A 25,920-nucleotide genomic window follows, 5' to 3' on the forward strand; every position below is an offset into this window, starting at 1 on the left:
CAATCCCTATTATTTCACACAGAGTGAGTCCATATAACTTATGTGATTTGTTAAGCCAAACTTTACTTCTGAACTAATTTAGGCTTGCCTAAACAAGGGTGTGAATGCTTATGCAACAACTAGATTTTAGTTCTATATATTTTTTATACATTTTCACTTTGACTTGAGTATTTTGGGTAGATTTATGACAAAAAAATACAATTTAATCTATTTCAATCCAACTTTGTAACTAAAAAAAATGATAAAAAATGTCAAGTGGGTGTAGACTTTCCATAGGTACTGTAACTATCTAACCACACACACTAAAGTGCAGTACTACATTTTTTTCTTTTTTTAAAGTATTGGGGTTTCTTTAAACTACGTATATCCATTAGTTGGTTGGAAATGTCCCTTGATTTATTACAAAACTATAAAACGATAGAATGCACACATACTGTGTGTGTCACGCCATGACCGTAGAGAGCGTTATATTTCTCTATTTTGGTTTGGTCAGGGTGTGATTTGGGTGGGCAGTCTATGTTCTATGTTCTATGATTTTCTATTTCTATGTGTTTGGCCAGGTGTGGGATTCTGTCATGCGGGACTAGGTGTGTGAGGATGGAATCAGGCACAAGAGAGTTCCACAGGGAAAAAGTGCACTTTAATCTGGCACAAACAAACAAGCCCACAACACAGGGCGTGGAAATATATGGACCACCCAAAACACAGGGTGCCAGGTCCAGAACATGAACACACCTAACTAACGCACACACGTAACACAAAATTATTTAGGTGTGTTCTGGAACTGGCAACCTGTGTTTTGGGTGGTCCATATATTTGAAGATCTGTGTCACGCCCTGACCTTAGAGAGCTTTTCATGTCTCTATTTTGGTTTGGTCAGGGTGTGATTTGGGTGGGTATTCTATGTTCCTTTTTCTATGTTTTGTATTTCTTTGTTTTGGCTGGGTATGGTTCTCAATCAGGGACAGCTGACTATCGTTGTCTCTGATTGGGAACCATACTTAGGTTGCTTTTTCCCAGCTATGTTTTGTGGGTAGTTGTTTTCTGTTTAGTGTTCTTCACCTGACAGGACTGTTTCGGTTTCGTTTATTCACTTTGTTATTTTTGTTTCAGTGCTCAGTTCAATAAAAGTCATGAACACGTACCACTCTGCGTTTTGGTCCGATTCCTCCTCATATTTTTATTGGCCAGTCTGAGATATTACTTTTTCTTTGCAACTCTGCCTAGAAGGCCAGCATCCCGGAGTCGCCTCTTCACTGTTGACATTGAGACTGGTGTTTTGCGGGTACTATTTAATGAAGCTGCCAGTTGAGGACTTATGAGGCGTCTGTTTCTGGCCATTTTTAGCCACAAATGCTCATGCTCCAGATACTCAACTAGTCTAAAGACGGACAGTTTTATTTCTTCTTTAATCAGGACAAGTTTTCAGCTGTGCTAACATAATTGCAAAAGTGTTTTCTAATGATCAATTAGCCTTTTAAAATTATAAACTTGGATTAGCTAACACAACGTGCCATTGGAACACAGGAGTGATGATTGCTGATAATGGGTACGCATATGTAGATATTCCTTTAAAAAATCTGCAATTTCCAGCTACAATAGTCATTTACAACAATAACAATGTCTCCACTGTATTTCGGATCAATTTGATGTTATTTTAATGGACAACAAAGTGCTTTTCTTTCAAAAACAAGGACATTTCTACGTAACCCAACATTTTTGAACGATAGTGTATATATATTTTTATCTCAAAATGCCATGCCCTAATACCACCGTCATTGAAGAACCATCCTGCCCACACACTTAATAATAGATTCTGCTTAATGTAAAGTGTCTAGTTAGTATGTCATATCTAAAATGTGGCATGGGGACTAAAATAATTAAATGATGTGTTAACTATACTCTAGTCCAAGAGAAAGCAGGAGAGCAGTTCAGTGGACAAACTTTGGACAGTGCAGATAGAAATGTAATGGAAAATGAAGGCATTTTGTATGATGCACAGATATGGACTAGTGTTGTTGTCCATTTGTAATATGACAATTATTATTATTATTATTATTATTACTACTACTATCTATCCCTTCAAGTATGCTTACTAGATCTTTATTTTGAATAAATAACAGTACATGACTAAGACAAAGTAAAATGTATCTTTTATTAAAAATAAAAAAAGAAGTAAATATTCTCAAAAGCTGTGACAAACTTGTGCTTGGTGTAAATATATATAACAATGTTAAGTCGCATGACTGTTTTATATATTAGAGCTACACGTGGACTTCCTTCGTATAAAATAAGACATACATTTATATTGGCAATTTTCAGTCTTCAATTACATTTTATTATCATCCCAATAAATAATTTTCATATTGGAATGTAACCACATTTGTTTCCACATAATATTGTTGCCAGAACTATGTATCACATGGTAATTATATAGGTATATTATATAGGCTGGTACATTGCAACCACAGTGTAGGTACACATTGTTATTTATGGTAGGTCTTCAACTGTTACCTTTTCAACAGTTTTTATAAACAGACATTTGCTCAAATTGACTGTTCCAACCACAGAGATATGGAATACTGTACTTACACTGTACCTACCTATATATAGTACATACACAGAACCTTTTGATTCAATTGAGCTTCCTTGTTGATTGTCAAACATGATATTTAATTCAAAAAGTCTCATGGAGTCAAATCCTCTACTAAAAAAAAACAGAGTTAATCTCAAATTGTGATTCAATGAGTCCTTATGAAAGGAACTCTGTGTCGAAATGACCTGAATAACTGTTTGTGGCAGATCGCTGACTGGAAGTTCTGTGCAGGATCAAGAGGCACTCTGGCACACATACAGACATGTTAAGCAACAATTCCCCTGCCTATATGACCAAACAACACTGCCAATGATTTCCTGAAAATATCACTTTTGCGTCCAAAAGCATTATTGCTTTATTCCCATTGGACAGAGGTTGCCGAGCAACTCTCCGATGAGGGTTGACGTGATCATACATTTCCATTCGTTAAGGATGCCATTGGATTACTACACACTGCAAACGGTTCCATCACAGTCCTCACCAAATCACTATACTTGTAACCCATTAAATCACACTTCACCAATAAGCTTGACTGTTTTAGGTGCCTTTGTCTCTCTTCTAATCTCGGTTAACCCAGATCTAAAATCTCACGTAATCTATATCCGTCCAATAGAGATTATCTCTCTTCAAGAAAACAAACAGATATGTCTCTTTTCAACGACAATTGGTATTTATATTGACACCACATTGCATTACTGTATGCTTCTTTTCAACTACATAAATGAAAAGTTCTCCAAACAAACAAAATCAGTGATCTTAAAGGGGATATGATGTAATTGTGAACCTCACTTGGCAACTATGGTAAAAGATAAAAAGGGCAAGTGTGATTTCAAACACTGGTAATTTCTCTGCAGGAAAACACATCTTGACTAGACTAATGTTGAGAGATTACACAACGATTTCAAATGTGATGAGAACTCATTCTCCTACTACAGTGCAATACGTACGTTTAGCAAAGGATGAGTAAGAAAGAGTTGTGTTCAGCTTAAGTCACGTTATGCTCTTACAATGTTATCATTAGCCAGTGATGCATAAAGTGACTATATCGTGGCCTTGCTATTTCACCCTCCTGCTCCTCCAGTATGTGCTCTGTGTGGGTGTTGGTTTTCACTGCAATTATCCAATGGTTCCATCTCCAAGAAAGGACTACACGCTTTGAGCTAAAACAAAACAATTTCACCCAGTCCAGTGCTCAACCAGCAGATCAGACAATATACATTCAATCCCAATTTATACAGCCATCCATTTGAATGAAAACTAGCCAACACAGGACAAGGACCATGAATGGGAAACCCTTGCAGGGAGTATGTGGATATCTCTATTAGATCCAAGCAGTACAGAGAGTGTTAGGACTTGTGAGGGTCTAGGAGGGAGTAAGAGGGCTGAGTAGAATGAAAGTGCCCCTAGGAACTGATCTGAGGCCAGTTTAGCCTTTTATCCTCTAATGGATAATATGAGATATGGGGACGGGTAAACTGATTTAAGATCTGTGCCTAAGAGCAATTTGTAACTGGAACTTAGAAGGCATAGGGTCCCACGATGATGGTGAGCCGGAGCAGAGAGCTGGAGCGGTAGTTGAGGACATTGTTGTGGGTGACCATCTCCAGGTCAACCACATGCTCCCGCGGTCCGGTCAGCGGCTTGGTCATCACCAGCATGGCACTGACATTACTGGAGCGCTGGTAGGTTAAAGGGATTATTTAGTTAGCATGTTCTGAGGATGCTAACAAGGGTCCTACCACTACCATTATTTTACACTCATTGATGTTAATGCTAATGTACAAATCTGGGGTCGCTGACCCTCCAGGTCCACAAACCATGTGAATGCGAGTAAAATACCTGTTGGATAAAACAATGTACAAAACGTCTGATGGGAAAAGCAGTTGTCGATAAACATTCTTAAAATGTTGATAGAACAAAATACGCCAGACCGGGGTGAATCGGTGAAGTAGATAATGCAACAAATGGCAGTGAAAACCCTTTTTTTGGCGCATTTGTCGCAGTAAATTTGCTGTCACAAGACGCTATGTTGTAATGTCCTTCGACTACAACTTGGAAAAACAACGCACAGTTTATTAGGCTATAGATGAAATACGTATTGATACATTTTACAGACTGGTGAAAGTTCAGAGTGATGAGCTTGATGCTCCTTTGCGAAAGCTGAAGAACATACGCACACCCATGTACTTTCCGCAGGTGCTGGAGTTGTAGGCCACCTCAAGGAAAAGAGAAAGGAAAACGCCACAGTTTATTAGGCTACAGGGTTTCCCCCATGTAAGACAGACCACAAGGACATTTCAACATGTAAATAACATTGGTGGACATGCAGGTAATCAGGCCCTTGATCTTAAATCTTTGTCCTGTGCGGGGGTGGGTAAATGAGTTGCATTTGTACGTAAAGCCGCATCAATGTTATTTACACGTTGAAATGTCCCCTTGTGGTCTGTTTTATAAAGGGAAGACCTTTAGAAGCCTCGAGACAGTGAGCACCACAGAAATATACGGACAGGTGAGACAAAACAAATCTGGTTGCTGCTCATTTTGAACAAGCTGGACATCCTAGTTAGTTCTCTGAGATACATTGGAATAGAAATGGTCAATATGTCACACAGGGGAGGGGACATTGAGAGGAATTTGACTTTTATAGTTTCAATATGTCTAAATTGTGTGTTTTTTAATCCTAATTTAATATTTTATGTATAAGCATATTACTGTAAATACTGATCACATTCCCTGTGCATGATCATATATTTTGATACATTGAATGTTAATATTGTGAAACTACATTTTTTTAACCTCCTGTTTCAGGAAGTGATGTCACTGAGTACTGCCCCTATATATATAGGACCTTCCACCCCCACTTGGGATATGTATGCCTGATGAAGACCTAAGGGTCGAAACGTTGTTGTAAATAAATATCACCAGGGAGCATGAGCAGCAGTGTGCAGCGTTTTCCTTTCTGTTTTCCTTGATGCTCCTTTCCAATAAATATTGAGGGTCTTCATTTGTATGCTGGTGACATGATGATTGGTGCATGGCTGCCAATTGACAAATAAAAATGATCTCGCGCTTATCCATAATCTCCTCATGTATCCTTTGCACTATGTGCAGTGTCTACGAGCTTGCTGTTAATCACAGACTTTTTGTGCCAACACTATCGACCAAGTTCAAAGTGGGATAGAAACACATAGAACTGTTTTTTACATGACAAAGTACCTTTTTATGTGCACTATGTCATTATGCACAGCTTTTAAGTTGCAAGAAGTCAGTTGGATGGAAACACACCACTGCCAGTAAAATTAGCATAATTGTTGGTGCGAATATTAGAATATTAACTTCAAACCTACCTATAAACTACTTTTTAGGTATCCAATAATAATGATGTAAGTGGGAAATGTGTGTGAACTATCCATTTAAGGGTAAGGGATAGCAATCAGGGGAAGTCAAAAGATTATTTCATTAAAGGGACTGTCCACTCAAAATGCAATCTCACAAGATATTCCCTAAATAGCAAAGGGCAGCCAAAACATCTGAAACCAACACCTACCTTAAATAAGTGTTTCAATGACACAGTAGACAAGAGATCATTCAATTACGCTACCACTTAGGTAGAAAAGCAAGTGACAAATGCTGACACCATCTGACATGATGGTAACGTTAATGCCTGTTGAGTGACTGAAACATCTCTGGGCTCACCCTGAGGATGAACTCTCCTCCCTCGTTGCCAGACTTGACCCTGAAGGTGTTGTGCATGTTAGGGTAGACACTCGTGGCCTGGATCTGGAAGATGTCGGCTGGGACGGAGCGCTCCGACGAGATGCTCATGTACTTGTAGACGATGGACGGCGGCAGGCCTCGGCAAATTGTGAGCGACTGGCAGCTGCAACGCCTACAGACATGCAGAGACAGAGAGAACCATTGGGTATATATGGGGTTTTAAGCTATGTGGTCATTTTAGCAGACACTTTATCAATCTGGTCCTTGTGGTTTTGACTTCAGTATGTGTTTTTTTTTTAGCTAGCACTTTTATTGATGTGGTCTGTGTGGTTTTGTGTAAATGGTCTTATTAGCACTTTAATACATGTAGTTTTAGCTATGAGGTCATTTTAGCTGACACTTTTACCCATGTTGTCCATGCTGTCTGTAACTCCCCACCAATGTGTGTAACTTATGTTGGAGGCTTGGAGCCTACATACTGACTGAAAAGCGGGAAAAATAACACTACTTACACTGCCTGGCTGCCTCCTGCTTATATTTCAAATTATGTAATCTTAACCTTACAGTTACAACAGACAAATTAGTTTATACATCATGCCGATCATGTCCTCCTAATTTTGGGGAATGTTTTCGAATTCACGGGAAGATTGAGTGAGGGACCAGCGGGGAGAAGCAGCTGTGTAAAGTTTTTTGTTGTTGCGTAAAGTAACACATGCGTAAGGTTGTTTAGTGCACGGGCAAAGTATCCTGAAAATCAAATCAAATGTTATTCGTCACATGCTTCGTTAACAACAGGTGTAGACTAACAGTGAAATAATTAATTCCCAACAATGCAGAGAGAAAGAAAATATAGAAATAATAGAAAAGTAATAACACGTAATAAAAGTAATAATAAACACACAATGACTAAGGATATCTTGGCTATATACACGGGGTACCAGTGCCGAGTCGATGTGCAGGGGTTCGAGGTAACGGAGGTGGACATGTACATATAACTAGGAATAATGTGACAAGGCAACAGGATAAATAGTAAATATTAGCAGCAGAGTACAGTGCCTTCAGAAAGTATTCATATCCATTGACTTATTAAAAATGTGTTGTTTTACAGCCTGAATTGAAAATGGATTCAATTGATTTTTTCCCTCTCACCCACCTACACCCAATACCCCATAATGACAAAGTGAAAACATGTTTTTAGAAATGTTTGCAAATTTATTGAAAATGAAACACAGAAATATCTAATTTACACAAGTATTTACACCCCTGAGTCAATCCTTTGTAAAAGCCCCGTTGGCATCAATTACAGCTGTGAGTCTTGCTGGGTAAGTCTCTAAGTGCTTTCCACACTTGGATTCTGCACCATTTGCCCATTATTCTTTTCAAAAATATTTTTGAAGCTCTGTCAAATTGGTTGTTGATCGTTTCCTAGACAAGCATTTTCAGGTCTTGCCATAGATTTTAAAGTAGAAACTTTTTAAGTCAAAACTGTAAGTCGGCCACTCAGGAACATTCACTGTCTTCTTGGTAAGCAACTTTAGTATAGATTTGGCCTTGTGTTTCGGTTATTGTTTTGCTGGAAGGTGAATTCATCTCCCAGTGTCTGGTGGAAAGCAGACTGAACAAGGTTTCCTCTAAGATTTTGTCTGTGCTTAGTGCCAATCCATTCTTTAAAATCCTGAAACTCCCCAGTCCTTAACGATTACAAACATACCCATAACATGATGCAGACACCACTATGCTTGAAAATATGGAGAGAGGTACTCAGTAATGTGTTGTTGTCACGCCCTGGCCTTAGTATTCTATGTTTTCTTTATTATGTTGGTTAGGCCAGGGTGTGACATGGATGATTTATGTGTCTTGTTTTGTCTAGGGGTTTTGTAGTCTATGAAGTTGTGTTCAGTTGAGTGTTCTAGGTAAGTCTATGGTTGCCTGGAGTGGTTCTCAATCAGAGGCAGGTGTTTATCGTTGTCTCTGATTGGGAACCATATTTAGGCAGCCATATTCTTTAGGTATCTTGTGGGTGATTGTTTCCTGTCTCTGTGTTCTCTGCACCAGTTAGGACTGTTTCGGTTTTGCAACGTTTTCTTATTTTTGTATTTGAATAGTGTTTACGTTTTCGTCTTTATTTAAGATGCTTAACAATAACCACGCTGCATTTTGGTCCTCCTCTCCTTCACAGGAAGAAAACCGTTGCAGTTGTATTGTGTATAGGAGTTGCCCCAAATAACACTTTGTATGCATGTTTTGTCATATTTTTTATTCTGTTCAGGTTTCCTTCTTTTCACTCTGTGAACTAGGTTATTATTATGGAGTAACTATACTGTTGTTGATCCATCCTCAGTTTTCTCCTATCACAGCAATTAAACTCTGCAGCTGTTTTAAAGTCACCATTGGCCTCATGGTAAAATCCCTGAGTGGTTTCCTTCCTCTACGGCAACTGAGTTAGGAAGGACGCCTGTATATTTGTAGTGACTGGGTGTATTGATACACCATCCAAAGTGTAATTAATAACTTCACCATGCTCAAAGGGATGTTCAATGTCGCATTTCTTTTTTTTTTACCCATCTACCAATAGAAAAACCTCCCTGGTCTATGGTTGAATCTGTGTTTGAAATGCACTGCTCGACTGAGGGACATTACAGATAATTGTATGTGTGGAATACAGAGATGAGGTAGTCATTCAAAAATCATGTTAAACACTATTATTGCATACAGAATGAGTCCATGCAATGTATTATGTGACTTGCATATTTTTACTACTGAACATTCAGTATTTAGGCTTGCCATAACAAAGGCATTGAATACTTATTGACTCAAGGCTTTTTATTTGTAATTCATTTGCAGAAATGTCGAAAAACATAACTCCACTTTGACCGTATGGGGTATTGTGTGTAAGCCATTGACCCAAACATCTCAATTTAATCCAATTTAAATTCAGGTTCTAATCTAACAAAATGTGGGAAAAGTCAAGGGGTGTGAATACTTTCTGAAGGTGCTGTATGTGATGGGTCAAAAAAAGGGTCAATGCAGATAGTCCGTGTAGCTATTTGGTTAACTATTTAACTAACTACTTAGCAGTCGTATGGCTTGGGGTAGAAGCTGTTCAGGGTCCTGTTGGTTCCAGACTCTGTTTCCCGTAGTCCACGATCAGCTCTTTTGTCTTGCTGACATTGATTTGAACCTGGGTCTCCTGCACCCCACAAGACTGTGTTAGCCCACTAAGATTTCAGGTCCCAGTCCAGTTTACTCATCATGTGATCATCATCACGTATTTCACAGGACCATACTCACCCCTCTCCTGTCTTCACATAGGGCTCGTGGCAAGGGTTCCTGGGGTAGCAGCGGAAACCACCAAAGTAGTTCCAACACATCTCGTCCTCGCGGCAGTTGTTTCCTGTTTCACACTCATCTATGTCTGTTAATGGAAAGAAAATGTTGTTACTGAGAGAAAATGTAGTCAATGGTCATTTCAATAAGAAAATAACTTTAAAAAGCTTATGAGCTTAGTACAACGGTCTTGTAGTCTTTGTAAACAAGCAATGCGTAGCTTAAAACTACATTTCAAACTATCATGTCTATCTCATGGACTGTTAGTTAATCAAGTGTCAATACTGACTTTATACCAAGATACAAGTAAAAATCTAGGCCTAAAGCCAATGAGTTATCATTGGGGATTCAGGTTAAAGGTATTAAGATTCATTATTATGATGTACGACTTCCTGCTGTTGTAAGAGAGGGCTAGATATTTTACGAGTTGAAACAGGCACATTACCTTGGCACATTCGGTTGCCTTGGAGCTGGTATCCCTCGGGACAGGTACAGACATACCCTCCGGGCTGATTCACACACTGCCACTGGCACATGTAACTCGAGAAGGCGCATTCATCAATATCTACGAGTAGATAAATATTACGTAGTCAACCCTTAAAGGGAGTCTGACAGAAACTTCTCAGGAAAGAAAATATTAGGTGTGAGCAGGGGGGGATTGTAAAATTGTATCAGTATACATTATCAATAAGGTACTGATAAATGAAGGTACTGATAGTTATACATTGAGTATACCAAACATTAGGAACACTTTCCTAATATTGAGTTGCAGTACCTTGGCAGGAGGCTTGGTTGGAGGCTAGCTCATAACCCTGCTCACACTGGCAGATGAAGGAGCCCATGATGTTGTAGCACTGGTGTTGACAGGGATTGCTCCCCTCACACTCGTTCACATCTGCAAGACAAGGAGGGACTAATAAATTAAAGAGAAAGTGCAGAAAGGCAGAGCAGAAGTAGAGAAAGTAATCCATTATGATATTCTGTGAGAACAACTTGGCATTTACTGTACCAGTCAAAAGTTTTGACACACCTACTCATTCAAGGGTTTTTCTTTATTCTTACTATTTTCTACATTGTAGAATAATAGTGGAGACATCAAAACTATGAAATAACACATATGGAATCATGTAGTGACCAAAAAAGTGTTAAACAAATCAAAATATATTTTAGATTTGAGATTCTTCAAAGTAGCCACCCTTTGCCTTGATGACAACTTTGCACACTCTTGGCATTTGCTCAAACAGCTTCACCTGGAATGCTTTTCCAACATTCTTGAAGGAGTTCCCACATATGCTGAGCACTTCTTGGCTGCTTTTCCTTCACTCTGCAGTCCAATCCCAAACCATCTCAATTGGGTTGAGGTTGGGTGATTGTGGAGGCCAGGCCATCTGATGCAGCACTCCATCACTCTCCTTCTTGGTCAAATAGCCCTTACACAGCCCGGGGGTGTGTTGGGTCATTGTCCTCTTGAAAAACAAATTATAGTCCCACTAAGCACAAACCAGATGGGATGGCGTATCGCTGCAGAATGCTGTGGTAGCTATGTTGGTTAAGTGTGCCTTGAATTTGAACTAAATCACTGACAGGGTCACCAGCAAAGCACCCCCACACCATCACACCCCCTCCTTCATGCTTCACAGTGGGAACCACACATGAGGAGGTCAACCGTTCACCTACTCTGCGTCTCACCTACCACCGGTCTAATGTCCATTTCTCGTGTTTCTTGGCCCAAGCAAATCTCTTCTTCTTATTAGTGTCCTTTAGTAGTGGTTTCTTTGCAGCAATTTGACCATGAAGGCCTGATTCACACAGTCTCCTCTGAACAGTTGATGTTGAGATGTGTCTGTTACTTGAACTCCTCTCCTTTTCCGGTTCAAGCACTGAATAGTCAACCCCTGGGATCTGGCACAATCAGACACATCACAGCAACACTCACTATCACCGTAGGACCCCTGCACCAAGAAAGCCTTCCCTTCCTCATCCTCGAGGCACCCTCACACAAAGTCATCCTCCTCCTCCCGTGGCTCCAAAGTCACGTCTCCACCATCTCCTGGTCGAGGATGGAGATCACTGCCTGGGTCCACAGATGTCGAAAGACCTGCTTTCCCTTAACCTGTGGTTCCATGTCAGTTGATAGTCCTGTGGTTGCCCTCCATGCCAACATCCCAGAGGTTTACCAGAATCTCCAGGAGGTTTGCTCCAAGACCTGTGCCACCTGTCTCCCTGCTCATCGTCCCTGGGACTGTACCACGACCTGCTGGCAGACTCTGCGCCTCGACGCAGCCTCATCTACCCCATGTCAGTGGCTGAAACCAAGGCTATGGAGTAGTACATCCAGGAGGCTCTCCAACAGACTTTCATCCACCCATCCACTTCCCCTGCGTCGGCAGGCTTCTTCTTCGTGGCCAAGAAGGAGGGAGGTCTATGTCCATGCATCGACTACAGAGGTCTCAATTCCATCACCACCAAGTACCGCTACTCTCTCCCATTGGTGCTGGCTGCCATCGAACAGCTCTGCGAGGTCCGGTTTTATACTAAACTGGACCTTCAGCACGATTTCTGGGCACTATGAGTACTGGATTAATAAACGCTCCATTGGTGTTCCAGGCATTTGTGAACGAGGTGTTCCAGGACATGTTTGGGCGTCAGGTGGTTGTGTATATCGACAACATCCTGATCTACTCAGCCACCTTGGAGGATCACATCGCCCAAGTCACCTGTACGTCAAAGCGGAGAAGTACCAGTTCCATCAAGCCGCTGTCTCCTTCTTCGGATACCGGATCAGCCCACAGGGAGTAGTTATGGATGAAAGGAAGGTTGAGGCAGTCAAGTCATGGCCAGTCCCAACCACCATAAAGGGACTACAACGGTTTTTAGGGTTTCCCAACTTCTACAGCCACTTCATTAAGAACATCAGCTCCATCGCCTCTTCTCTCCCCTCAAGGGTGACCCCCGTAAGCTGGTGTGGAGTCCTGCAGATTTCATCACTGATTTACCCTCTTCTGATGGTTTCACTACTATTACGGTTTTTGTGGACAGATTCTCTAAATCCTGACGTTTTATCCCTCTCTCTGGTCTCCCTATGTTTCTCCAGGTCGCTGAGGCACTGTTCCAGCAGGTCTTCCCGGCAGTATGGCCTTCCAGAGGACATTGTCTCCGACCGTGGTCCCCAATTCACGGGCTGGTTCCTTCCCTGGGCGGAGTACGCCCAGAATTCACTGCATCACTCCTCCACCGGGCTGACCCCCTTCCAGTGTGTCCTGGGATATCAGCCAGCCCTGGAGAGCCGTAGTGGAACCGAGCCAGACCGAAGCACCTGCTGTGGACAAGTGGTTCAGACTCGCATAGGAGGTTTGGAATGATGCCGACATGAGACTCCAGCATGCCGTAGACCGTCAGAAGGAGCAGGCGGACTGCCACCACAGTGAGGCTCCCGTGTTCCATCCTGGTAATCGTGTCTGGCTCTCCACCAGGAACCTTCATGTAACAAAAACAGACTTCAGCTGAATTCACCTGATTTGATTACATCTTCTGTTTGCTTGGTACTATTATTCATTATGATTTAGGGGGCACACCCAGGGGTGGAAATGGGAGGGTGGGGAGTATCTCTGGGATTTGTACAACATTATTTCACTCCTTGAATTCAATGTAAAATGCACATTGGTTGCATGTCAAAATTATTTCCCAATCACATGTTTTACCATTTATTTTTGTAATCTAAAAAAATAACATGGGACAAATTTCATGGGACAAGTTGCTCCAAAAAACACTCTGCAGTCCGGACCCCTGATATTCCGTTTCCTGGCTCAACAAAAGCATTTTTCTGAATGCAACACAAACAGTGTTCCCTTCCAATCCCACTCCGGGGTGGTCTCTATATACAAAGAACTAAAAATAGGGAATTCATATACAGGGAGTTGGAGGTGTTAGATGTGTGGGAGAGAACACCAAGTCTGTACAGAAAGCTCAAAGGCTAAACGCACCGATCCCCTCATACCCTAGCCTGCTCCCAGATATGTTTGTGCTGTATTTATTGCCAAATCCTAAGGTCATTGATAGAACAAACAGATCTGAGACCAGGCTACTCTTAACCTGCTGATGTAACTCATTTGTTGACGACAGTGATGGACACAATGTGAGAATTGTCATCCTGGAGGCTGGAAGTCTGTGTAAACAAGTTCCCCTTTCAAATACACACACACACACACACACACACACACACACACACACACACACACACACACACACACACACACACACACACACACACACACACACACACACACACACACACACACACACACTTAACAAAGCCCGGCTGACCCTGCTTTTGGCCCTGATTGGGAGGTGAATAGCCCTAATGATCAAAGTTGGCCTCCACTCAGCATGTACAGTATGGGGTGAAGAAGTGACAATACTGTCGCCCTACAACCTTTCTTTCACAGAAATGAATTAAGACCAGTGAAAAGTTGACATGCTGACAGAGGTGAACCAATCCTAAAATCAAACTTGAGTTTTATGTAGCATAATAGCGTAATTAACACACTGTGCCAGAAATAAGAATGCAAAGAACATGACACCTTCAAATACAGTACTTCTTGCCAGAATTTGCCAAAACTACAATGTTGAAATACTACCGCACTACAGTCTATGCACATATATTCCCCCACCCACCCCCAGCCTCCAAAACGAGCACTTCTCAAACAAAAAGCTTGGTTTACAAAGCTCCCTGTGTCTTTGCAAGAATGCTGTGCCAGGCATCCCTATATATTCGGTTTCCGTCAAGGTGTCAGGTTCAAAATGTTTCACCGCTAGGGGACTACTGAGGGAAACCCCCCTTCAAATATGTCAACATCCAGGATGAGAAACTACTGTTTTGAGAAGGGCACCAACTCTTCCTTTGTGTTCAATGGCCTCTGATAGGGATAAAAGAGGGATGAAATTATGAAAGAGAGTAAACAAGGGAACTAAGCTTCTGAAAGAATATGCCGCAGACCAAATCAAATGCTCAAGACTAAAGCCCATAAGTACGCACATGCAGTGATGTCGTGACTACTGTTTTGGTAGACCTATCTATCTGTCCATGTCTGAGGTGGATGCGATGTGCGATGAAAGGATGCACCACCACCAAAGTCCTCTCTGGCTGCCGTCAGTGTCTGCTGGTTGTCTCCTCTTTGTAATACTTCAATAACCAGTTGCTATTGAACCTTACAGTCAATGTATTGAACAATAGAATAATCAGGCTCTATTCCAATACTTTAGAAATATGTCCTTCCTTCCTCGGGGAGAAATGACAAATCACTAATCCAAATCCCTCCCTATCCCTTCCTCTTGGCCCTAGCCCTTCAATGTTCGCTGATCTGGAAGGTGCAAGCAATTTGATGAAGCTATACCACTACACTGCTTAAACCTTTCCAGATCTGTAAACATTGAAGAATTAAGGCTGGAGTTGAATCCAGCCCTATGAACTTGTTTTCATGGTCAAGTGCCACGGTCTTATTAGCATTAGTTACCAGAATCGCATGTAGTATGTGGCAAATGTTTACCAGTTGTAAGAACAAGACACTGCAATAATCTTCCTCGGTTACAGTGTACGTTTTGATTGTGTTGACAAACTGGAAAAGTATCAAGGCAAATCACTAATGCCATTCTTTTAGGGGATGTAGCATCATTTTTATCTTGTATCTGACACTGTATAATACTGTACAGTACATATCATAATACCACTAATCTGTCTGCCTTTAGTTTGTGAATCACTCCAACTTAAAGACAGTCCCGCTGATGAAAGAAACATTATGATTAAATGAGAAAAAAATATGTTTCAGGAATGTGTTGTTGGCGATCATCTCCTTCCTTCCCTGAGCTCAGCTTGGCTGTAGCCCCATGCTGATTGAATGGTTTATGTAACAGCAATTGTTTCCCTCTACCGACAGGATTTGGCATGTTGCAACTTGACTAAAATCTTGCGCAGTTTGCCAACAGGAGATTGGAGGACGCACGCACGCACGCACACACACACACACACACACACACACACACACACACACACACACACACACACACACACACACACACACACACACACACACACACACACACACACACACACACACACACACACACACACACGCAAATTATGACATTCTTTAATGACGGCTGCAAATCCATCATCCAAAGAAAAAGAGCAAAGGGGTAAATGGAAGTTAAGTGGTTCCCCACTTTACAGATCAAATACAGTGCATCTTCATAACCTGCAGAGAGCGCTTAAACTGTTCAAACAGTTCAATCAATTGCATTTTCACTAGAACTGTTTTCATACAAAGTGCTCTAAACTTGAAAAGGGACTGCAATCATTTTTCCAATTGGAATGAATCCTGAATGTGACTGAATGACAATCTGAGATGACTATCTTTTGCCTCAATATCTGTTCATAAACTGGCATCGGTAGTATTCCAGAAGGAAATCTGCCTGCTGGTATTGCTCATTTAAACTAGGGCCCCTGCAATGCTGAGTTTGTACTGTAGCCTTACTACTGAGTTTGTATAAATGCACTGCACTACAGTCCGCTTATATCTGTTTGGCAGATCCATTCCTATATACTTCAAATTACAGGGACTGATGGGATATTTGTATGTAGGATTAAAAGGATGCTGGACACTTCCATAATGAATCAGGGTACTTGTCCAAATAGAAACACTCATTTTCAACATTTTTACTATAGTGTGCCCTAGTCCTAATTAACACACCCCAGTTAAGTTGCATGGGCTTACTCTTACCACGGCAGTAGTTGAGCTCGTCCACCACGAACCCTGCAGCACACTGCATGGTGCCCTGGCTTTGGAAAGAGCTCTGGATGACCCGTTGGACAGGCAAAGCAGGGGCGGGTGCCAGAGGAGGCTGTTCTTCCACCAGAGGGGCCACGGTGGGCTCGTCGTCACCATTACTAACAATGATCTGGGCATTCTGGGGCAGGCAGAAGTAGCCTCCGAAATGATTGATGCACCTCATGCCGCCCTTGCAGGCGTCGGGCACCGTGGTACACTCGTTGATGTCTGAAAAAGGGAGGACCGCCGTCAGAGACAGACCTGGGTTCATATAGTAAGCCACGGTATGTTTTCTTTCAACTACATAAGCTGTGCTTGATTGAGCTTGCCAGTGGAATAGCCCCAAAAGTGCAAATACCATCCACCTGTCACTCCAGGTTGAAAAACATTTTTTGTATTTCAACACAGGTCTGGTCAGTGTAACACCACCAAGTCAGCATGGGTATACCAGGAAAACCACCACCACCACCTCCACCATCAGTATTTGTATTTATTTCACCTTTATTTAACCAGGTTGGCAGTTGAGAACAAGTTCTCATTTACAATTGCGACCTGGCCAAGATAAAGCAAAGCAGTTCGACACATACAACAACACAGAGTTACATATGGAGTAAAACAAACATAGAGTCAATAATACAGTAGAAAGATAAGTCTATGTACAATGTGAGCAAATGAGGTGAGATAACGGAGGTAAAGGCAAAAGGCCATGGTGGCGAAGTAAATACAATATAGCAAGTAAAAAGCTGGAATGGTAGATTTGCAGTGGAAGAATGTGCAAAGTAGTGATCGAAATAATGGGTTGCAAAGGAGCAAAATAAATAAATGCAGTAGGGGTAGAGGTAGTTGTTTGGGCTAAATTATAGATGGGCGCTATGTACAGGTGCAGGAATCTATGAGCTGCTCTGACAGCTGGTGCTTAAAGCTAGTGAGGGAGATAATTGTTTCCAGTTTCAGAGATTTTTGTAGTTCTTTCCAGTCATTGGCAGCAGAGAACTGGAAAGGAGAGGCGGCCATAGGAAGAATTGGTTTTGTGGGTGACCAGAGAGAAATAACTGCTGGAGCGCGTGCTACGGGTGGGTGCTGCTATGGTGACCAGCGAGCTGAGATAAGGGGGGACTTTACCTAGCAGGATCTTGTAGATGACCTGGAGCCAGTGGGTTTGGCGACGAGTATGAAGCGAGGGCCAGCCAACGAGAGCGTACAGGTCGCAGTGGTGAGTAGTATATGGGGCTTTGGTGACAAAACGGATGGCACTTTGATAGACTGCATCCAATTTATTGATACCCTTGTAAATGACATCGCCGAAGTCGAGGATCGGTAGGATGGTCAGTTTTACAAGGGTATGTTTGGCAGCATGAGTGAAGGATGCTTTGTTGCGTAATATGAAGCCAATTCTAGATTTAAATTTGGATTGGAGATGTTTGATGTGAGTCTGGAAGGAGAGTTTACAGTCTAACCAGACACCTAGGTATTTGTAGTTGTCCACATATTCTTCGTCAGAACCGTCCAGAGTAGTGATGCTGGACGGGCGGGCAGGTGCAGATAGCGATCGGTTGAAGAGCATGCATTTAGTTTTACTTGTATTTAAGAGCAATTGGAGGCCACGGAAGGAGAGTTGTATGGCATTGAAGCTCGTCTGGAGGGTTGTTAGCACAGTGTCGAAAGAAGGGCCAGAAGAATACAGAATGATGTCATCTGCGTAGAGGTGGATCAGAGACTCACCAGCAGCTAGAGATACATCATTGATGTATATAGAGAAGAGTGTCGGTCCAAGAATTGAACCCTGTGGCACCCCCATAGAGACTGCCGGGTATTCTTGGTATACACATACTGTATCAGTGTCTGCTAGAACTGATCGTATCTCTTCCACAGTGCTATTCAATTCCTCTACTAATCAATCTATTCATTAAGTCAGAAATGTACAAGGACTGTCATGTCTTGTTATGTCTGTTCCTGTCCTTTCTCTTCACTCTCTCTCTCTGCTGGTCTTTTTAGGTTACCTTCTCTGTCTCTCATTCTTCAGCTGTTCTACATCTCCTCTAACTAGCTCATTCACTCTTTCACACCTGTTCTCTCTTCCCCCTCTGATTAGGTCTCTATTTCTTTCTCTGTTCCTGCTACTTTCAGTGTCTGATTCTTGTTTGTGTTTTTTGATGCCAGAAGCAAGCTGTCGTCTCGTTTGCTTCCACCTTGTCCTGTCCTGTCGGAGTCTGCCTGGCAGGTGCATCCTGCACTATACTAACGTTCTTTTTGTTCCGCTGACAACGTTGGAAGAGGATTTATGCCATTCCTGTTTTTCATTAAAGAACTCTGTTTTCTGTTAAAACCGCTTTTGGGTCTTCACTCAAGTTCATAACAGAAGAATCAGACCAAGAATGGACCCAGCGGCTCCGGACCCTTTTCACTCCGCCGTCGAGATCCAGGGAGCGATGCTAGGCAGACACGAGGAGGAATTGTCTGCTGCTCGACATGCCGTTGAGACCCTGGCCGTCCAAGTCTCCGACCTCACAAGACAGGTTCACCAACTCCACCTCGATCCACCGCCCACTTCCGGGGTTTCCGAGTCTCCGGAGCCCAGGATCAACAACCCGCCGTGTTACTCTGGGGAGCCCACTGAGTGCCGCTCATTCCTCACTCAGTGTGATGTGGTGTTCTCTCTCCAGCCCAACACTTACTCCAGGAGCGCAGCCCGCATCGCCTACGTCATCTCTCCTTACCGGACGGGCGCGTGAGTGGGGCACGGCAGTCTGGGAGGCGAGGGCTGAGTGTATTAACCAGTATCAAGACTTTAAGGAGGAGATGATACGGGTTTTTGACCGTTCTGTTTTTGGGGAGGAGGCTTCCAGGGTCCTGTCTTCCCTATGTCAGGGGAATCGATCCATAACGGATTATTCTATTGAGTTTCGCACTCTCGCTGCCTCAAGTGACTGGAACGAGCCGGCTTTGCTCGCTCGTTTTCTGGAGGGTCTCCTCGTCGAGGTTAAGGACGAGATCCTCTCCCGGGAGGTTCCTTCCAGTCTGGACTCCTTAATAGCTCTCGCTATTCGCATAGAGCGACGGTTTGATCTTCGTCGCCGAGCTCGTGGAAAGGAGCTCGCGTTCTCCGCTGCTCCCCTCTCCACATCACTGCCACCTGCCGCATCACTGCCACCCTCCTCCGCCGGCTCGGATGCTGAGCCTATGCAGCTGGGGGTATCCGCATCTCGGCCAAGGAGAAGGAACGGAGAATCACCAATCGCCTCTGTCTCTACTGCGGCTCCGCTGGTCATTTTGTCACCTCATGTCCAGTAAAAGCCAGAGCTCATCAGTAAGAGGAGGGCTACTGGTGAGCGCAACTACTCAGGCCTCTCCTTCTGGATCACGCACTACTTTTCCGGTCCATCTCCGCTGGCCCGGTTCATCTGCTTCCTGCAGTGCCTTGATAGACTCTGGGGCGGAGGGCTGTTTTATGGACGAGACCTGGGCTCGGGAACATGACATTCCTCTCAGACAGTTAGGGAGCCCACGGCCTTGTTCGCTTTAGATGGTAGTTCTCTCCCCAAGATTCAGCGTGAGACGCTGCCTTTAACCCTCACTGTCTCTGGTAATCATAGCGAAACCATTTCTTTTTTAATTTTTCGTTCACCTTTTACACCTGTTGTTTTGGGTCATCCCTGGCTAGTGCGCCATAACCCTTCTATTAATTGGTCTAGTAATACTATCCTATCCTGGAATGTTTCTTGTCATGTAACCTGTTTAATGTCTGCTATCCCTCCTGTTTCCTCTGTCTCTACTTCACAGGAGGAGCCTGGCGATTTGACAGGGGTGCCGGAGGAGTATCACGATCTGCGCACGGTGTTCAGTCGTTCCAAGGCCACTTCTCTCCCTCCACACCGGTCGTATGACTGTAGTATTGATCTCCTTCCGGGAACTACTCCCCCGGGGTAGATTATACTCTCTGTCGGCTCCCGAACGTAAGGCTCTCGAGGATTATTTGTCGGTTTCGCTCAACGCCGGTACCATTGTCTCCTCCTCCTCTCCCGCCGGAGCGGGGTTTTTTTTTGTTCAGAAGAAGGACGGGTCCCTGCGCCCATGCGTGGATTATCGAGGGCTGAATGACATAACAGTTAAGAATCGTTATCCGCTTCCTCTTATGTCTTCAGCCTTCGAGATCCTGCAGGGAGCCAGGTTTTTCACCAAATTGGACCTTCGTAACGCCTACCATCTCGTGCGCATCAGGGAGGGGGACGAGTGGAAGACGGCGTTTAACACTCCGTTAGGGCACTTTGAATACCGGGTTCTTCCCTTCGGCCTCGTTAACGCTCCAGCTGTCTTTCAGGCACTAGTTAACGACGTCCTGAGAGACATGCTGAACATTTTTGTTTTCGTTTACATGGACGATATCCTGATTTTTTCTCCGTCTCTCTCGATTCATGTTCAGCACGTGCGACGCGTCCTCCAGCGCCTTTTGGAGAATTGTCTTTATGTGAAGGCTGAGAAGTGCATTTTTCATGCCGCCTCTGTCCCTTTTCTCGGTTCCGTTATTTCCGCTGAGGGCATTAAGATGGATCCCGCTAAGGTCCAGGCTGTCATTGATTGGCCCGTTCCTAAGTCACGCGTCGAGCTGCAGCGCTTTCTGGGCTTCGCTAATTTCTATCGTCGTTTCATCCGTAATTTCGGTCAGGTGGCAGCTCCCCTCACAGCCCTTACTTCTGTTAAGACGTGCTTTAAGTGGTCCGTTTCCGCCCAGGGAGCTTTTGATCTTCTTAAGAATCGTTTTACATCCGCACCTATTCTTGTTACACCTGACATCTCTAGTCAGTTTGTTGTTGAGGTTGACGCGTCAGAGGTGGGCGTGGGAGCCATTCTTTCTCAGCGCTCTCTCTCTGACGGCAAGGTCCATCCTTGCGCGTTTTTCTCTCATCGCTTATCGCCGTCAGAACGTAACTATGATGTTGGTAATCGCGAACTGCTCGCCATCCGCTTAGCTCTAGGCGAATGGCGACAGTGGTTGGAGGGGGCGACCGTTCCTTTTGTCGTTTGGACTGACCATAGGAACCTTGAGTACATCCGTTCAGCCAAACGACTTAATGCGCGTCAGGCTCGTTGGGCTCTGTTTTTCGCTCGTTTCGAGTTTGTTATTTCTTATCGTCCGGGCTCAAAAACACCAAGCCTGATGCTTTATCTCGTCTCTTCAGTTCTTCTGAGGTCTCCACCGACCCCGAGGGGATTCTCCCTGACGGGCGTGTTGTCGGGTTGACTGTCTGGGGAATTGAGAGGCAGGTAAAGCAAGCACTCGCTCACACTCCGTCACCGCGAGCTTGTCCTAGGAACCTTCTGTTCGTTCCCGTTCCTACTCGTCCGGCCGTTCTTCAGTGGGCCCACTCTGCCAAGTTAGCCGGCCACCCCGGCGTTCGGGGTACGCTCGCTTCCATTCGCCAGCGTTTCTGGTGGCCCACTCGGGAACGTGACGCGCGTCGATTTGTCGCCGCTTGTTCGGTCTGCGCGCAGACTAAATCTGGGAACTCTCCTCCTGCCGGCCGTCTCAGACCGCTTCCCATTCCCTCTCGACCGTGGTCTCACATCGCTTTAGATTTTATCACCGGACTGCCTTCATCAGCGGGGAAGACAGTTATTCTTACGGTTGTCGATAGATTCTCTAAGGCGGCTCATTTCATTCCTCTCGATAAGCTCCCTTCTGCTAAGGAGACGGCTCAGATCATTATCGAGAATGTTTTCCGAATTCATGGCCTTCCGTCTGACGTCGTTTCCGACAGAGGCCCGCAGTTCACGTCTCAATTTTGGAGGAGTTTTGCCGTTTGATTGGGGCTTCCGTCAGTCTCTCGTCCGGCTTTCATCCCCAGTCTAACGGTCAAGCCGAACGGGCCAATCAGACTGTTGGTCGCATTTTACGTAGTCTTTCTTTTCGTAACCCTGCGTCTTGGTCAGAACAGCTCCCCTGGGCAGAGTACGCCCACAACTCGCTTCCCTCGTCTGCTACCGGTCTATCCCCTTTTCAGTGTAGCCTCGGGTACCAGCCTCCGCTGTTCTCATCTCAGCTCGCCGAGTCCTGCGTCCCCTCCGCTCAGGCTTTTGTCCAGCGTTGCGAGCGCACCTGGAAGGGGGTCAGGTCGGCACTTTGCCGTAATAGGGCGCAGACTGTGAGGGCTGCTAATAAGCGTAGGACCAAGAGTCCTAGATATTGTTGCGGTCAGAGAGTATGGCTCTCCACTCAGAACCTTCCCCTTAAGACAGCTTCTCGCAAGTTGGCCCCGCGGTTCATTGGTCCGTTCCGTATTTCCCAGGTCATTAATCCTGTCGCAGTGCGACTTCTTCTCCGCGCTATCTTCGTCGCGTTCACCCGGTCTTCCATGTCTCCTGTGTTAAGCCCGTTCTTCGCGCCCCCGCTCGTCCCTCCCCCCATCCTTGTCGAGGGCGCACCCATCTACAGGGTTCGTAAGATTTTGGACATGCGCCCTCGGGGCCGTGGTCATCAGTACCTAGTGGATTGGGAGGGGTACGGTCCTGAGGAGAGGAGTTGGGTTCCCTCTCGGGACGTGCTGGACCGTTCGCTGATCGATGATTTCCTCCGTTGCCGCCAGGTTTCCTCCTCGAGTGCGCCAGGAGGCGCTCGGTGAGTGGGGGGGTACTGTCATGTCTTGTTATGTCTGTTCCTGTCCTTTCTCTTCACTCTCTCTCTCTGCTGGTCTTTTTAGGTTACCTTCTCTGTCTCTCATTCTTCAGCTGTTCTACATCTCCTCTAACTAGCTCATTCACTCTTTCACACCTGTTCTCTCTTCCCCCTCTGATTAGGTCTCTATTTCTTTCTCTGTTCCTGCTACTTTCAGTGTCTGATTCTTGTTTGTGTTTTTTGATGCCAGAAGCAAGCTGTCGTCTCGTTTGCTTCCACCTTGTCCTGTCCTGTCGGAGTCTGCCTGGCAGGTGCATCCTGCACTATACTAACGTTCTTTTTGTTCCGCTGACAACGTTGGAAGAGGATTTATGCCATTCCTGTTTTTCATTAAAGAACTCTGTTTTCTGTTAAAACCGCTTTTGGGTCTTCACTCAAGTTCATAACAGGGACATTTGACAAAGTGTGGATAAGCACCTCTTACCTTTGCATTCTTGTCGTTCCATGTCAAATGTATAGCCATCTGTACACTGTGAACATAAATAAGAGAGGATAAGTATCTGGTACTCAAATGATTGGTTTGTTGATTGATTGAAGGATTGTTTGATTAATTGATCTACAAAATACGTATCACATATCTCTGAAGCTTTACAGTCTACATCTCATTAAAGATGTAGTCTTACCCTCCTTTGTTATGCCACTTTGAGCCTGTATATTAGGAAATCAGACAGGTAGCAATTAAGGAGTCAGCCTGGAGAACACCTTAATTCACCCAAAACAATGTGCTTAGTCTGTTGCCATCCAGGGAGGAATGTCTGCTCGCCTCGCTCGCTCTTGTCTGAGTCACGGGACTTGCCACTGTGTGTGCACAGGCACGTGTTGTCTCCAGTCTCCATGAGTCCAGACTCATGTTATTACCTCCATAATTCAACAGCTCCAACAACAACAACTTCGACTACAGTCATTTGTCGAGAAGGAGACATCCTCCACTGGAGACATGCCAATGCTATCCCATCCCATCAATGTCTATTCCAAACCCTGTGTTCATTTTCATGAACGTTCACTTGGTACATGAATCAGGGTTGGGGTCAATTCAAAATGAACATTTTACTTCATGAAATACAAATTGTCCAAAAATGATGATTTTCCATTTTTGAATTCAATTTCAATTCACTTCCTGAATTAAAACATTTAATTGACCCCATCCTTGACTTGAATTAAATCCCACTTTAAAAAGCTTATATTGTCCTTCAATATTGACTTTTGCTTGTGCTGCCCTTTACAAAAATATGTTTGTGGCAAATTTGCTGCAAATAAATGTTGCCAGAAGTTTGCAAATGTTTGCCACCAGTGGTGAATCTGCAGCAAACCTTAGGCAACAATAGTATGTAATGCCGCTAGTGGCAAACAGCTTGCCAGAAGTAGTTCCAAGACCAGTAAGCATTGATGACCAGTTAGTGGGAGAAGAAAAATCTATTGAAGTGATCTACCTTCCAAGTTGTACAGTGAGTGTCTAACTTATTAAACATTCTAATAAACTTCAAAATCGTGTTGTCTAATTGATGCCTGTTTAGCAGTGTCATGTTTTATGGGATAGAGTGAAACACATTTTGTTGAAACCTGTCAGCGCCACTGGCTGGCTCAGTGCTATCATATTTTTGCATAATTAATGTGATAGCTAGCTAGCTAACTAATGATTTACCTAAACACTTAACGTTATATTTTTAGGTAAAGACTTGCTGTCTTGTAATAACAAATGTCAATATGCTAGCGTCACTGTTCAGTACCATGTTAGCTAGCATAACAGCTAAGTTAATGTAGCAACAAGAAATATGAGCTGACTTGACATCAGAGCAAAACTTCACTCTTGCAGATGGATACCCTTCCCCTACCCGTCGTGTTGGAAGAGGCTGCATTGGGAAGAGGATGCATCAACACCCTGGAAAAATGTTTGTGGTGCATTCACTCATAACACTCTTATTTTGGGATAAATGAGTGTAATGTAATCTTCAAGCTTGATAAGGTAAGCAAATGCATACATGTATTAGTCTCATAAATGTAGCCTGCTATACATTTATTATTTGCAAAAAATAGATATTTCATTGCTCTTTAAACTTCTAGCTCTTGTTGATCGTGTGTTGTTCCTTCTCTCTTTCTGTCTAGAAGCAAACAGTTACCAAGCAAAAACACAGATTGATTAGTTTGAATCAAATGTGCTGCCACTTGGCTGGAGAAATATCTCATATACTGTGGCTCTCTAGGAACAGTTGGCCACATATTTAAATGTAAATTGAATAGGCCTGCGTCCCAGGTTATGCTAGCTAAAAAAAAAAATATTAGTATAGCATTTACACAAGGCAGAATCATTTATTTATTGTGGAAAATATATAGAATGGAAGTTTCAGAAAGAAGCAAAGCTGACCCCAGCTGTTACAAGGTTTTGGATATCAAAGCCAAACCCTCCCATTAGCCACTGAATCTAAGATGCCAAAATAGAACAAGTTTTCAGTCAATTGTTTTCAGTATCTTAATGTTGTTTTGGTTTTGTGTTTTCTGATTGTTTCAGTGCATGCAGTCATTAAGCTTTGGAGGAAGGACTTCCACAAGGCCGCCATCTCCAAAGTTCACTCAAAAAGGCAACAGTTTTCTTTGTGTGTATATTATTATTTTTTTACTTCCATTGGTTGAAAGCTAATTTCTCATCAGTAATCACTTAGTTCATGAACATTTGGAAGTTAAACATCCTAAGGTTAAAATCCCCATAACCCATAGTGTTCACATTTCTCTGATGTAAATATTGTAGCTACATAAAAAGATTAAATAAACAATTTATTTGGGGAATATTC

General features: G+C 43.5%; 1 protein-coding gene and 1 long non-coding RNA gene across 2 annotated transcripts in view; both read right to left on the minus strand.

Moving 5' to 3' along the window:
• The window catches only part of LOC135539463 (uncharacterized), a 193,233-nt gene that overhangs the window by 49,098 nt on the left and 118,215 nt on the right, over positions 1 to 25,920 (minus strand). The window lies entirely within an intron of this gene.
• Positions 2,137 to 25,920, minus strand: part of LOC135539458 (EGF-containing fibulin-like extracellular matrix protein 2) — a 32,084-nt gene continuing 8,300 nt past the window's right edge. Inside the window, exons 3-9 of the mRNA XM_064965353.1 lie at positions 23,559 to 23,604; positions 16,417 to 16,692; positions 10,416 to 10,535; positions 10,086 to 10,205; positions 9,605 to 9,728; positions 6,293 to 6,485; positions 2,137 to 4,275 (exon numbers count right to left, since the gene is read on the minus strand). Coding sequence (XP_064821425.1) covers positions 4,114 to 4,275; positions 6,293 to 6,485; positions 9,605 to 9,728; positions 10,086 to 10,205; positions 10,416 to 10,535; positions 16,417 to 16,692; positions 23,559 to 23,604 — 1,041 coding nt within the window. The 3' untranslated portion in view covers positions 2,137 to 4,113. The remainder of the gene's footprint in view (positions 4,276 to 6,292; positions 6,486 to 9,604; positions 9,729 to 10,085; positions 10,206 to 10,415; positions 10,536 to 16,416; positions 16,693 to 23,558; positions 23,605 to 25,920) is intronic.

Source organism: Oncorhynchus masou, chromosome 5 (assembly GCF_036934945.1).
Source record: "Oncorhynchus masou masou isolate Uvic2021 chromosome 5, UVic_Omas_1.1, whole genome shotgun sequence".
NCBI lineage: Eukaryota > Metazoa > Chordata > Actinopteri > Salmoniformes > Salmonidae > Oncorhynchus > Oncorhynchus masou.